The sequence below is a fragment of the Carassius carassius genome, chromosome 14 (genome assembly GCF_963082965.1).
Source record: "Carassius carassius chromosome 14, fCarCar2.1, whole genome shotgun sequence".
Lineage (NCBI taxonomy): Eukaryota > Metazoa > Chordata > Actinopteri > Cypriniformes > Cyprinidae > Carassius > Carassius carassius.
This window is the reverse complement of record NC_081768.1, coordinates 16,845,025-16,859,733: the sequence shown is the minus strand read 5'-3', so window position 1 is coordinate 16,859,733 and position 14,709 is coordinate 16,845,025. Positions and strand designations below refer to the sequence as shown.

Genomic DNA, 14,709 nt, shown 5'->3' with positions numbered 1-14,709 from the left:
GGTTTCCAGTTGCCTCTGCAAGGTCTTTTTTCTGCTGTGGCTTACTGCTTATGTGCTTGGGTTGAGACATTTTTTCTAGGATTTTTTTATGAATAGAAAGTTTAAAAAGCAGCATACATTTGAAATAGAAATCTTTTATTTAATTCCTTTTAAATTTTATTCCTTGGTGAAATCAATGTATTTATTTCTTAACATTTTTTTATCAACCCTGAACTTTTGAACAGTAGTAAAAAAAACTAAAATAACACTAAATATATTAAATAACAGTAAGTACCCAGAAGTCATTTTGTATAAAAGTATCTTCTAAATGAATAAATGTAATTAAATATAATTAAATATCTCAGCAATTGCTTCAAGGAATAGTTCACAAATAAATGAAGAAAGAAATTACTCCACCTCATGTTGTTTCATTGAGATGTTTAAGCTTCTCTTTTTCACATAAATGAATTAAACTGCAAGCTATTAATGGATCTGGACATTGCTATATATTGATCACAATTTTTTTTTACCATTTTCTATGACATTTCATTGAATCTTATGCTTGTGTTAAACAATTTCTGGGTTTTTTGGCTGTGTTACTGTGCATCATGCATGCAGGAGCTGCATTAGATGCCATATGTTTGCATCCTGAACAGGAATCTGTTGCTTACAGTGCATGAAAAATTTATAAATTGGCAACAGAGAAGGGTTGTTTTTTAAATTTATGTCTGTGTGATTTTGTGTTTGCGTTAGCAGCTAAAGGGAAAGCAAGTGTAGGGGTGAAGACGGCTAAGCTGTATGCATGGGTAGCTCTGCAGACACTGCCAGAGGAAATGGTCATCAGTCCATGTCTGCTAGACTTCCTGGAGAAAGCGCTGGAGACCATTCCCATCACACCAATCGACAGGAACTACGCAAGTCAGTGTGCTTTTTGTTTGAACATTTATCGCTTTTCCTTTCCATGTGTACACTTTATGCTGATATTCAATGCGTGTTTCTGTAGCTCTGAATGTTCCTGAGGAAGATGTAGGTCACTTTGATTCTGTGGAGCCTCTGGAGGAGTCTCAGGTGTCTCTTGTGTCTTCTGCTACATCTCCATACTCTTCCTTCCCTGTGGATGTGGTAGTTTATGTCAGGGTGCAGGTATACCAGTGTTCCTTCAAGAAATACTAACTAGTAGGAACCATCTCAAAGCGGTTGGCTAATTCCGTCTTGTTTGTTTCTCAGCCATCTCAGATCCGGTTTAGCTGTCTGCCCATGTCCCGAGTGGAGTGTATGCTGAAACTTCCCTCTCTAGACCTGGTGTTCTCATCCAACAGAGGTGAGCTTGAGCCCACCACCCATCCATCTGAGGGACAACACACCCCCTCTTCCACACCTCCATCGGTCCACAATGCCAACAGAGTGCCTGGAAGCAAAGGTATAAATGGACTGTCCTGAAAATCTCTCTTATGTTATTTTGAAATACACTACTATTCAGTTTTTTGGGGTCAGTAAGTGGTGTTTCTTTTAGTTCTCAATGGTTTGAGAGTGTATTGGCTAATGGAACCACTGAAATGTCTTCCAACCCTCAGGTCCATCCAGTCCCCCAGGCCGGAGTCGCCACCACAGCAGCCAATCAGATCTAACAGGCCCATCCTTAAATTCATCAGGTCTGAGCTTTACCGCCTGTATGTCAGATTTTTCACTGTTTGTGTTTCATCCTTATGGAGCCGGCAAACAGAAATCTGCAGTTACTGGCCTCCCACCTGGACCAGGACCACTGGGTGAGAGCCCTGTGCAGAGACAGTCCTCAGACATATTTTGACAGTTGTAAAACTCTAAAGATATCATTGTTTTTTTTTTTTAGGAGTTGACGAGGAGGCCTCCTCAGTGACAGGCAGGAAAGACTCTCTCTCCATCAACCTGGAGTTTGTAAAAGTCAGCCTTTCCCGGATGAGACGGACAGGATGTCCAGCATTTATTGATACTCTCATTGCCAGCAAGGGTGGGAAGATGGACACAACTCTTATCAACATCTCCGGTGAGGAATTTCCTTCAGGATGTCTGATATATCACCCTACTGAAGCTTTTTCCAAATGTCTCATACTTTAGCATTATGCATGAATACATACACAAAAGTTTAGGGTCAGTAAGATGCTTTTTTTTTTTTTTTGTAGCAGTTATGCATTCCATTGATCAAAAGTGACAGTAAAGATAAATAAATTAATAAAATATATGCATTTAGCAGTCGCTTTTATTCAAAGCGACTTACAGTGCATTCAGGCTAACAGTTTTTACCTAACGTGTTCCCCGGGAATCGAACCCACAACCTTGCGTTGCTAACGCAATGCTCTACCACTTGAGCCACAGGAATACTAATATATAATATTTATAAAGTTAAAAAAGATTTGTGTTTCAAATAAATGAGGTTCTTTTGAACTTTCTATTCAAGGAAAACAATCCTAAAACAATTTATCACATTTTCATATCCACACTGATAATAATAAAACTTATTATTGATCTCCAAAAAAACATTAAATTGTAATAATATTTCACAAGTATTACTGTTTTAATGTATTTTTGCATAAGAAAAAATTCTAACCCCAAACTTTTGAATGGTAGTTTGTTTAATAATGAAATGCAATAAAAGGGAATCTTTCAGTTGTCTCAATTTATGACACAATATGTGTGTGTGTGTTCTTTTTTTCTACTAGCGGTGTGTGATATCGGTTCTGCTTCCTTCAAGTATGACATGAGACGCCTGAGTGAGATTCTAGCGTTTCCCCGTGCTTGGTACCGCAGAAGCATTGCCAGGAGATTGTTTTTAGGAGACCAGACCATTAACTTACCAGGTTATACATATACACTCTCATCATTACAATATGGTTAAACAGTTTGGAATCACTATTAAGTTGATGTAGGGATGCTTCACAAAAATAGCATTTAATTGTAATATTGTAAATTATTATTATTATTAGGTTTTAAATATGTCTTTAATTAAATACTTTATTTTATTTTATTTATTTATTTATTTATTTTTTTTTAATATATTTTCATATTTGTTAAATAAAGCCTTATCATCTAAGATGAAAAAGTTGTGCTACTGAAGTGTGGCAATCATAATACGGTGTTTTTTCAGTGGTTGGAGTATTGAACACTTCCTTTTCTTAAGACCAGTTTTGGTTTCAGAAATAGCCACAAAAAAACAACAAAAACAAAACACATTTCATCAGTTGTTCTTTTGAGAGACGGAGGATATTTCATGCACTGCTGTCTGGAAAGAAGAAAGCAAACCGTATATAACTGTGACAGATGCCTGCTGGACAACAAGAAGCATATCAGAGTTTCTAGTTTGAGAAACAGACCCCTCACTGGTGCACAGCTGGCAGCTTTATTGAACCGTACATGCCAAAACATATGCAGCAGTGAAAAGTCATTGTGAATGTCATTGACAAAGCTAAATAAAAAAAAAATGAAAATATAAGAAAAAGGGTAGAATAGTCAAAAGGAAAATAGCATTATGAATTGATGAATCTAGCTTTGAGGTATTGAGTTGCTTAAAGAGATAGATCACCTAAAAATAAAAATCGTTATTTAGCCACCCTTATGCCATTCTAAGCCCATAACACTTTGGTTAATCTTTAAAACACAAATGAAGATTTTTTTAAATGAAATATGAGAGGTTTCTGTCCCTCCACTGAACATAATAGGGATCATTAATGGTAGGGTAGGCGATTTAGGAAAGGCTAGTGATAGAAAGTTCGCTTTGAAAGCATAATATTACAATAATAGCGCCTTTAACTCTTGCTGGAAGATGCTGATGACATATGTCTGTGCAAACAGTGTGCACAGAGGTATGCAAATACATATTTTGACAGGCAGGTAGGACAGCCTATCATAACTTTCAGACCGAACATTTTGATTGGACGAACATTTTATGGTCCTATGCCTTCGACAGACGAAATGTCAATCGAGCCATTTAATCCAAGTTTTGTAAAAAGAGATGATCAACATGAACAGGTTTAATTTGCATCCAAGCAATGATTGGTATATACTTAGAGCACATCACATATGGTAAACATGGAAGCTCAAACGTGTGTGTGATTGTGATGTGAGAGAACCAATGGGATCTGCTCTAGTATGTGATGGACACACAAGTTTCCATATTTAGCATATGTGATGCACTCTATGTGTGGTTTAAATGAATAAAAGCTTAATTAAATCTATTCATCATATAAAGAGATGGCATCTCTTCACAAGATTTGGATTAAACCAATTAAATTAGATTCAAATGGGTTAATTTTACATTTACATTTAGTCATTTAGCAGACGCTTTTATCCAAAGCAACTTACAAATGAGGGCAGTGGAAGCAATCAAAAACAACAAAAAGAGCAATGATATATAAGTGCTATAACAAGTCTCAGTTAGCTTAAACACAGTACACATAGCTTTTAAATAATATAATAAATAAAAATAAAACCGATAGAATAGAAAAAGAATCAAGCAAGCTAGTGTTAGAGGTCTTTATATATATATATATATATATATATATATATATATATATATATATATATATATATATATATATATATATATATATATATATATATATATATATATATATATATATATATATATGTGTGTGTATATGTATAATAAACGAAAAAGAAAATAGAATACAAAAAGATAAGAAGGGTAGTTAGATGTTTTTTTTTTTTTTTTTTAAGAATAGAGTTAGAATAGTGGGTGATAAAGTTAGAGTGTCAAATAAAGATGGGAGAGATGGGTTTTAAGCCGATTCTTGAAGATGGCTAAGGACTCAGTTGCTCGGATTGAGATGGGGAGGTCATTCCACTAGGAGGGAACATTCAATTTAAAAGTACGTAAAAGTGACTTTGTGCTTCTTTGGGATGGCACAATCAAGCGACGTTCACTTGCAGAATGCAAGCTTCTAGAGGGCACATAAGTCTGAAGTAATACATTTTAGGTAAATGGGTGCAGAGCCAGTGATGGTTTTGTAGGCAAACATCAATGCCTTGAATTTTATGCGAACAGCTACTGGTAGCCAGTGCAAATTGCTAAACAGGTGTGACCTGTGTTCTTTTTGGGCTCATTAAAAATTAATCTTGCTGCCGTGTTCTGGATTCATTGTAAAGGTTTGATAGAAGTGGCTGGAAGACCTGCCAAGAGAGCATTGCAATAGTCTAGCCTGATCATAATTATAACTCTAATCATAACTCCAAGGCTTCTAGCTGTTTTTGAAGGAGTTATGGTTGATGTGCCTAACTTGATGGTGAAATTGTGATGAAACGATGGGTTTGCTGGAACCACAAGCCGTTCTGACTTGGCAAGGTTGAGTTGAAGGTGATGGACCTTCATCAAGCAAGAAATGTCTGTTAGACAAGCTGAGTTGCAAGTAGCTACCGTTGGATCATCAGGATGAAATGAGAGGTAGAGTTGAGTGTCATCAGCATAGCAGTGGTATGAAAAGCCATGTTTCTGAATGACAGAACGTGATGATGCCATGTAGACAGAGAAGAGAAGTGGTCCAAGAACTGAGCCCTGATGCACCCCAGTTGTTAGATGTTGTGACTTGGACACCTCACCTCTCTAAGATACTTTGAAGGACCCATCTGATAGGTAAGACTCAAACCACTGAAGTGCGGTTCCTGAGATGCCCTTTGCCAGTAGGGTTGATATGAGGATCTGTGGGTTAACCATGTCATGACACGTTTACGACACCTCTAAGCTTTTTAGATCTTCTAGGTTTTGTAGTTCTAATTTAGGGGTTCAGAAACCCCTCATTGGGGTTTCATATTGTTATGGAATGTCTTGATGGTGAGAAATTCTACAGACTTTTAATTTTTAGGTGAATTATACCTTTAAGACGTGCTTCAGAAAGCATGTAATAAAAAGATCACCTAAATATCTTATTAAAATCAGAGATTTTGAGCAGTAATGTATTTCTGCTCACCTGTTTCCAGTCATCTTACATCGTCAGTGCTGGAAACTGTTAATACTAAGAGCAGATGTGTGTTGTAGCCTCAGGTCCTGCAACGCCAGACTCTGTGGAGAGCATCGCGCAGCACCTGTCTCCTGAGTCCAGCCGTAAAGCGTACTGGAGGACATGGGACGGCAAGTCCACTCAACACCCCTCCTCCTCCGTCTTCACTGATGCCACACCAAGCCATGCACACCTCAGATCACCTGCCACCGGACGTTCCCGCAGCGTGTCCGACTCCTCAGCACCGCGCAGAGGTACGCATGTACATGGTGCTGGGGCTCTGTTGATGATGCGCTGCTCTGGGGCTTACATATAAAAACCAACGTTGTGTGTCTGTGTTTCTACAGACTCTGTTACCAAGACCTCCACCCCGTCGTTCCGGAATGGAAAAGCAGCAGCACAGCAAGGTTCGCCATGGGAGACGCTGGTGGTGTTCGCCATCAACCTTAAACAGCTTAATGTCCAGATGAACATGAGCAACGTCATGGGAAACAATACGTATGAAAGACATATCGAAACAATTTTAAGGTGCTTAATATGCTGTCTGATGTCTAATTCTGAATGTGTGTTTGAACAGTTGGACAACGAGTGGGCTGAAGAGTCAGGGCCGTCTGTCCGTGGGTAGTAACCGAGATCGTGAGATCAGCATGTCTGTTGGACTGGGCCGCTCCAAACTGGATTCCAAAGGAGGAGTGGTGGGTGGCAACATTGATGTCAACACACTCGAGATGGTCTGTAAGTAACTTTTATCAATTTATGTATTTAGCTTTATTTTTGAGAGAGAGAAGTTACTATCACTAAATGATTTTTTTTTTATGAATGCGTATGTTCTCTAATTAATTCTAATTAATATGCATAATTCTAATAATGTTAAACCAGTTTCAATGGCTATCAAAACGGACTTTAATTTTGTCATTCACCACCACAAAACTTTATAAAACTAAATATTGCTATTGGCTGAATCTATTGTTTGTATATCTAGTATATTATGTCTATTAATGATGTTTCTCCTCTATGAAGAAAAAAATACTTAATTAACTGAATTTTAAGTAATTACGTATTTTTCGGACTATAAGTTGCACCTGAGTATAAGTAGCATCAGTCCAAAAATACGTCAAGATGAGGAAAAAACATATATAAGTCGCATTTATTTAGAACCAAGAGAAAACAATACCGTTTAAGCCGCAAGGGGGCGCTCTATGCTGCTCAGTGTAGACTACAGGAGCAATGAATAGCATAGAGCGCACTCTCGCGGCTGTAGACGGTAATGTTTTCTGTTGGTTCATTTCTCTTAGTTCATTTCTCTTGGTTCATGTCAAATTAATTTTGATAAATAAGTCGCACCTGACTATAAGTGGCAGGACCAGCCAAACTATGAAAAAAAAGTGCGACTTATAGTCCGGAAAATACGGTACATAATCAAAACAACCCAACTGCAGTTTGATTGATATTACTTGGAATGCACAATAAAAAAAATTGATATCTGAAAATCAATAAAAATGGAGTTATCGGTTTTTGCAAATGAACTCTTCAGATGTTGTGTATGATAACAGTTTTATGGGTAATGTGTAAAAAACTAACAGACAACAAAACTCAATTTTTAAAATGCTTATTGTGATTGAGTCATCTACTGCACACACATATTTATTTTTTTGACATTGAAATTTTTAATCAAAGTATCATAACAGACTTCACATTTTGGTGACCTATGCAGCACTTCTCCAATCATTTAGTCACCTCTACCTCTTACTCGACTCCAAGCACAGATGTGCCTCCATTAAATCAACAACAAATAGATAAAAGTCCCTCTCCTACTTTTTTTCTTGGTGATGTGTTGCACTTGGATGCATATCGTAAAACAGAAGAAAATATCGGTCCATACTTCACCAATTCAACTACACCGCTTTAAAAACAGCTGTATACATTTCATTCCATTTTAGTTTTACTTTAATTGAAATTCTGAATTTGATTTGGAAATGTAAAGGCCTTTTCAATTCTGTATGACACACAACACTGGTGTCTTTTCGTCCTTTTCAGTGACTGAGAACTGATTGTTCTTTCAGCTCATATTTCAGAACATCCAAATCGACAGCCCAGTCATAAGATCCAGATCACCATGGGCTCCACAGAGGCCCGGCTGGACTACATGGGCTCCAGCATATTGATGGGCATCTTCAGTAATGCTGACCTGCAACTCCAGGATGAGTGGAAGGTGAACCTCTGCACGACCGATGCCAGTCTTTCTGAGAAAAGGTAAGAACTGCCAATCATATAAGTGAAGATTATGTAAAAGATGACCACCACTGTAACAAACATTCAATGATGTGATTCTCCTCCAGTGAGATCTTTGTACATGGAGACCTGCAGTGGGACATATTCCAGGTGATCATCTCCCGCTCCACAACCCCTGACCTGATAAAGATCGGCATGAAGCTGCAGGAGTTCTTTACACAGCAGTTTGACACCAGCAAGCGAGCCCTGTCCACCTGGGGCCCGGTCCCCTACATGCCTCCCAAAACCCCGGTCATCAACATGGACAAAGGAGCAGCTAAACTCTGTTAGTGTGCTTGTGGCAATTCTAGATTTCACAAAAACATTTTATAATAAAGACCAACATAAATGTCTGTTTCTTTTAGATATGGATGCAGCTCATCACAGGCATTGGCCCAGTGTGTTGAAGATGGTGGCGGGGTGTCACATTTCCCTCTTCCAGATGCCTCTTCCAGAGGATGCTGTGCAGCTGGGTGGCTCCATGAGTCTCCATGGCAATCACATGACTCTGGCTTGTTTCCACGGGCCCAACTTCCGTTCCAAGTCTTGGGTGCTGTTCCATCTGGAAGAGCCCAACATCGCCTTCTGGACAGAAGCACAGAAGATCTGGGAGGATGGTACAGACATAGTGCTAACTTTCCATACAACCAATCATTTCAGGGAGCTTTCATAAATTCAGACTTACAGGTTGTATTATTTGTCTAGGCTCCAGCGATGATTCTACATACATCGTTCAAACCCTTGACTTTCACCTTGGGCATAATACAATGGTAACCAAGCCTTGCGGTGCTCTGGAGAGCCCAATGGCAACCATCACTAAGGTTAACCGCCGCCGCCATGAAAACCCCCCGCATGGGGTGGCTACAGTCAAAGAATGGTTCAACTATGTCACTGCCATGAGGAATGAAGGTAGACATTGCACACTCACTGAGCTGCCTGTGTATTGCCCGATATGTGATATCATGTTAACTCTACACATTCACACTCACAGTCAGCAGAGAGTTCTTGTTGTATGTTATTGTACAGCTGTGGTTAATCTCTTTCTATCTCCCTACACTCTTATTGTGCGTGTCAATCTTTTTTTCTTTAGGTAAACACAAATTTGACAGCAATTTCCCCTCTACATGTCTTGAGATATCGCAATTTTATCACCATGGTTTCGTTTGGCCATGATAATCTATCTTCAGAAAATTTGCCATGGCATTTTAGGATGCACTTAAAAACTACTTATTAGGGATCTGCTGTGTAACCACTGTATTTATTTTACATAAGCACCATTCGCTTAACATTTTTCAGCGCAGTCTGCTGTTTTTGTTTATACCAAATGTGAGGTTAATAATTGTCATTATTTCATTATTTTCTACATTTTACAGTTAGGATGTTACTATAATCTTCGCAAGAACGTGATACCTAAACGATTCTATTCTAATATCAGAATTTACCTAAATAATTTCAGTTTCAGATATGTTATTCTGATTTGAACAGCACAGGAGAGACTACATTCCAAGTCATTTTTCAAACAAGTCCATTTCAGAGCATAAAACTGTAAAACTATTGTAGACATCTGTTCTTAATTAGATTTGAACAATTTTTGTAATAGACATTGCTTTCATTCCTAATTTAGAATTTATTTCCCCACTTAGCTCTTTGTAGTGCATTATGGGATTGCATTCTCACAAAAATACGTATAGTATGATGCTTTAGAATTGAGCAAGAAAAAACCCCATTTTGATCGTTTTGTCTGTCTTGTGGAAAAGCCTTTGCATGGGTTAGAGTTAGGTGAGCACACCTATGATGCCTTAAAAACTGTTTATACAGGCAGCTCACTGGCTTCTGGAACAGAGCCAGTGTAAAGCCATCTTGTTGCCTAAACACTGTCAGCTGTTCATGATTACTATATTTTCTGTTCTTTCCCAATAAATATATCTGTCTCTTATTTCCTCTCATCTCAGAGCTAAACTTGTTGCGTAATGTGGATGCAAACAACTCTGAGAGCGGCGCAGCAGCAAAGAGCTCCAGCCTCCTGAGCGGCTTCAAGGGCGCCTCCAGCTACAACCATGAAACGGAGACCATCTTTGCCCTTCCCAAAATGCAGCTCGAGTTCAAATCCATCCATGTACAAGACCCTGAGGAACCTTCTCTCAGTGGTACAGACTTATAAACTGCCCTAATGTAATATTCTAGCAGCCTCTGGCAGTTAAGCTTGTATAGTGTGAGTGCGGGACCCTCGCTGACTCTGAGCTGTGTTGCAGATGCCAGCAGTAAACCCAAAGTGGAGTGCAGTGTGGTGACTGAGTTCACCGATCACATCTGCGTTACCATGGATGCAGAGCTCATCATGTTCCTGCATGACCTGGTGTCGGCATACTTGAAAGAAAAGGAGAAAGGTGAGACCATGAAATGAAGATTCTTGTCTTCATACATGTCCTGTCACTGTAGTGAAGCATGTCGCTCGTGTTCCAGCTCTCTTCGCACCACGCATCTTTACGTCTCGACCTGGTCAGAAGAGCCCCACGGTGCAGCAGGACGAGGCCTCGTCGGAGAAGAGGGAAAATGAAGAGGGAGGGAACTACACTACAGTGGACTGGAGAGAGTTCCTCTGTAACACATGGCATCTGGAGCCCACACTACGGTAACCCTGCAGTCACATGACCTTCTGACCTCTCAGTTCAGCTACGTCTACACTGCCATTCAAAAGTGGAGGATCAGTTATTTCAAGTTTTAAAAAAAAAATTTTATTGAGTCTTATGCTCAACAAGGCTGCATTTATTTGATAAAAAAAATATTGTGAACCATTATTGCAATTTATAAAATCGGTTTTAATATACTTTCAAATGTAATTTATTTCTGAGACACAGCACTGAGTTTTCATAAGCCATTACTCCAGTATTCAGTGTCGCATGATCGTTCAGAGATCAATCTAAAATGTTGATTTATTATCAGTGTTGAAACTGCAAATAGATACAGCCTTCTGACTTCTTTAAAAAACATAAAAAATCATACAGATCCCATACTTTTGAACGTCAGTGTATGTTAATAGACAGGTTTTTAAAGTGGTTGCTCAGGTTTTCTGAATGGCTGGTTGATAAAAGCATTTGCTAGACGGTCGCTAAGCCTTGCTAATGCTAGGAAGTGGTTAAGGTGTCACTAGGATATTGCTAGGTGGTTATGTGTGGTGTCATTTCTCCATAATTTACACTTCACTTCACCATCATCAGCACAGTTGATGTGGGTAATGAATTCATTTGACGTGTGATATGTTTCAGGTTGATCTCGTGGACGGGCCGTAAGATCGATCCGGTGGGGGTGGACTACATCTTGCAGAAGCTGGGATTCCACCACGCCAGGACTACAATTCCCAAGTGGCTGCAGAGAGGAGTGATGGACCCGCTGGATAAAGTTCTGTCCGTTCTCATTAAGAAACTTGGCATGGCACTTCAGGATGAGAAAGAGAAGAAAGGCCATAGAGACAAAGAGGAGCATTAACTCGAAACACTCTAGTGTATTGATTAGGGATGCACCGAAATGAAAATTCTTGGCCGAAACCGAAAAAGAGAAAACAAAGGCCGAAAACCGAAACACCGAAAGAAATTATGCCAATTATTAGTACCATTGCATTTATTGCTATGACCGTGTACTAACTTTACTAAAATTAAGACATTGCAATTGCATAAATGAATATTAAAGTTTCAAAGATAATTACAATTACATAAATTATAAAAAAAAAAAAACATAAAAATACATAATTACAAATTATGCCAATATTTATTAAGCACATTGCAACAATGCACAGTATTAAAATAAAATTCAAACTAAAAATGTATCCCACTCATGTGTATATTAAATAATAATGTACAGGCCTACAGAAAGGTTTTAAAATTAACTGTTCTCTCATAAAAACAAAGTGCATTTAGGTGAAGTGCATTTGAAATTTTTCTCTGTAGGACTAGAAAGTGCATTACTTCTCCAGTAGGCAAGACTGTTATCACTTCTGGGGATGGGGACTTCAGACAGATAACCATCTAGCTGTTGAGCAGTTGAGCTTGTCATCTACCTCACATTTGAGAAATATTAGAGAGAGTGTATTTAAATAGGGCCAGGGCATAAATAAACATTTTTATCAAATTAAAGCAGAAATCTAGCAGAAAATCTAGCAGAAAAATGGCTATCACATATATAATAGCCTAAGAACAAAATAGCCAACGTATTATTATTATTTGAGGCACTTTCTTGCAGAATTCCACTGAACACATCAGACAACGAGGGTGCATGCCCCTCATCTGGTGCAGAGACGAGTCTTAATTTCTGCGCTTCTCCGTCTCCACGCGGGTTCTCCGCATCCAGCGCGGCCTGGATCATTTCTCGTGCGCGCTGCCTTATTTCCGCATCCAAGTCTTTATAACGCGGATCAAGCACATTCGCGATGAAGTGCAGAGGATCCGAAAAGATCTCAGTGAGACGTGTGCTAACAGACTCTACTTTTCTTTGTTTTCACTTCGTGGTCCGTCTTAATCTCTTTATTAGGAGACGCTTTAGTGTTGCGAATAAAGGAATAAGAAGAGAGATAATGTTCTCACTGGTGTGAAGTGAATGTCGCGGGGAGCTCGTGGTCTGCGCTATGCAGGTGCACGTGCAGGTCGCGGTTTCTGTTTGCGTCATCACAACATTTCGGCCGTGTTGTTTCGGTGATAAAAGTCTATCGGCCGAAAACCGAAAATTTTCGGTGGCCGAATTTTCGTTGCATCCCTAGTATTGATACATTTCCGCTTTCTGGAGCCATCCATGTGAATTTCCTTATTTTTTTTTTTACCTTGTCTGAAACCACTGGATTTATTGCAAACTACTGTACAGCACAGCACACACACATTACAGTAATTGCTATACTGTGTGAACATTCATGTTTGCCTTGGTTTATATGGCCATAGCTCTTGGAAGACTGAAAGTTTTATTTTTTAATTTTCAGATCCCAGAGACATGAATAGCTGCTGCTGAATGCCATTTGGACTTTTACCATGAATTAAATGCATTTATACATCACTGACACTAACAAATGAGCAGTGATCTTAAGCTACAGTATACAGGTGTGCTCTTGAAATCAGTTTACATGAGTTCAGAGGAGCGGTGTGCTTCTGGTGTTCTTTCTCTGAGGTGATGAATATACTGTCTATTGCCAATCAGACTTTTTAAATAGTTTTATTTAACATTTTAAGAGCAAATGATTCAGGTAACCCCTGACCGAGTGGTAAAGTGTTCTTTAAACCAGCAGAGGACTTGTGAACATCCCGAAGCCTAATTATTCCTTTGAGAGTGACCAAATTTTCTGATGCCTGGTTCACAACACATTTCGAGGGATGATAGAGTAGAAATGCCTCAGATATTCCTGTGAATACATCAGAACCTCAGACTGTGCGGTGTAATGTGAACTGGCCTATAAAGCAAGGCTCTAACTCAAATAGACAAACAAAATGTAAATATCTTAAATGCAGTTGTTACCTATGTTAGGCCTGCGGCGATACTTTTCCTTTTTTTCTTTTTCATGTGCAATAGACCACTGTATATACAGAGCTAAATATGTTCAATGTGCTGATTTCTTAACTGAATAAAATCATTACTACTAAAATGAAAGTTATTTCTGGGCTACTTTTTGTTCCTCCTAATTGTTTCATGGAAAATTAGATGAATCTGTTCTGTTCATTGATTGCTGTGGAAATGGAAGGTTGCCTTACAGAATACAATATGCTCTTGCATACTGCACAAATGTAGTAGGTTATCTCACTCCATGCTTAAAGAAAATGATCAGTCATAACTGTATACATCCTGCAGTAATAGGCTATGGTCAGAGTAGTGTAATTGCTGTTTTTGCGGTATCTGTTATGTACTGTGCACTTAAGACATAAAACACTTGAATGACTACTACATTTGACAATATCTGTAGTAGTATACAAAAAAGAACATACTGCACACAGGCTGTATGTACTGTTAACTTTTTTAAATGTTTTTATTTGAAATAAATCTTATGTATATATATATATATATATACACACACACACACACACATATATATATATTTTTTGATCCAATGAATAGTCAGATATAGATCCAATGAAGCCAGATATTGTCATCTCTCATAAACTGACATTTCCCGCGAAATTCGACACAGCTCCAAATGAAATTAGTTATTATAAGCTTATTGTGAACTGCAAGAGGACATTTTTGGACACCGATTTCTTTTTTTCCTCAAATGCACTTGTTCCACACACACACACACACACACACACACGTGCAGCAACAAACCACAAAAGGAAATGGAATTGATGTTTGAAAAAGACTTTGTAAAGAAACTGACAGAAATCTTTCTATCTACCCTTTCAAGTTTAATTCATGATTTTGATTAAAGTGTCAACTAAAATACATTTTCAGCTTCACAAATCCAGCAAAAAAGATCAAATGCAAACAAACAAACAAGACATCA

The 14,709-nt window shown here is 38.4% G+C and overlaps 1 protein-coding gene across 5 annotated transcripts in view; it reads left to right on the top strand.

Annotated features, from left to right (window-relative positions):
* kiaa1109 (KIAA1109 ortholog) overlaps nucleotides 1-13,862 on the top strand; it is a 78,911-nt gene extending 65,049 nt beyond the window's left edge. For 3 of the 5 annotated variants that reach the window (XM_059566399.1, XM_059566400.1, XM_059566401.1), the window contains 18 exons: nucleotides 733-897; nucleotides 983-1,122; nucleotides 1,207-1,399; nucleotides 1,554-1,745; nucleotides 1,829-2,002; nucleotides 2,676-2,813; nucleotides 6,005-6,220; nucleotides 6,314-6,464; nucleotides 6,544-6,701; nucleotides 8,030-8,219; nucleotides 8,306-8,523; nucleotides 8,603-8,854; nucleotides 8,943-9,146; nucleotides 10,190-10,384; nucleotides 10,490-10,624; nucleotides 10,701-10,869; nucleotides 11,504-11,739; nucleotides 13,201-13,862. In XM_059566399.1, coding sequence (XP_059422382.1) covers nucleotides 733-897; nucleotides 983-1,122; nucleotides 1,207-1,399; nucleotides 1,554-1,745; nucleotides 1,829-2,002; nucleotides 2,676-2,813; nucleotides 6,005-6,220; nucleotides 6,314-6,464; nucleotides 6,544-6,701; nucleotides 8,030-8,219; nucleotides 8,306-8,523; nucleotides 8,603-8,854; nucleotides 8,943-9,146; nucleotides 10,190-10,384; nucleotides 10,490-10,624; nucleotides 10,701-10,869; nucleotides 11,504-11,723 — 3,110 coding nt within the window. In that variant the 3' untranslated portion in view covers nucleotides 11,724-11,739; nucleotides 13,201-13,862. The remainder of the gene's footprint in view (nucleotides 1-732; nucleotides 898-982; nucleotides 1,123-1,206; nucleotides 1,400-1,553; nucleotides 1,746-1,828; nucleotides 2,003-2,675; nucleotides 2,814-6,004; nucleotides 6,221-6,313; nucleotides 6,465-6,543; nucleotides 6,702-8,029; nucleotides 8,220-8,305; nucleotides 8,524-8,602; nucleotides 8,855-8,942; nucleotides 9,147-10,189; nucleotides 10,385-10,489; nucleotides 10,625-10,700; nucleotides 10,870-11,503; nucleotides 11,740-13,200) is intronic. The other 2 variants (XM_059566403.1, XM_059566402.1) reach the window with 1 other exon arrangement.
* The last annotated feature ends 847 nt before the right edge of the window (nucleotides 13,863-14,709 follow it).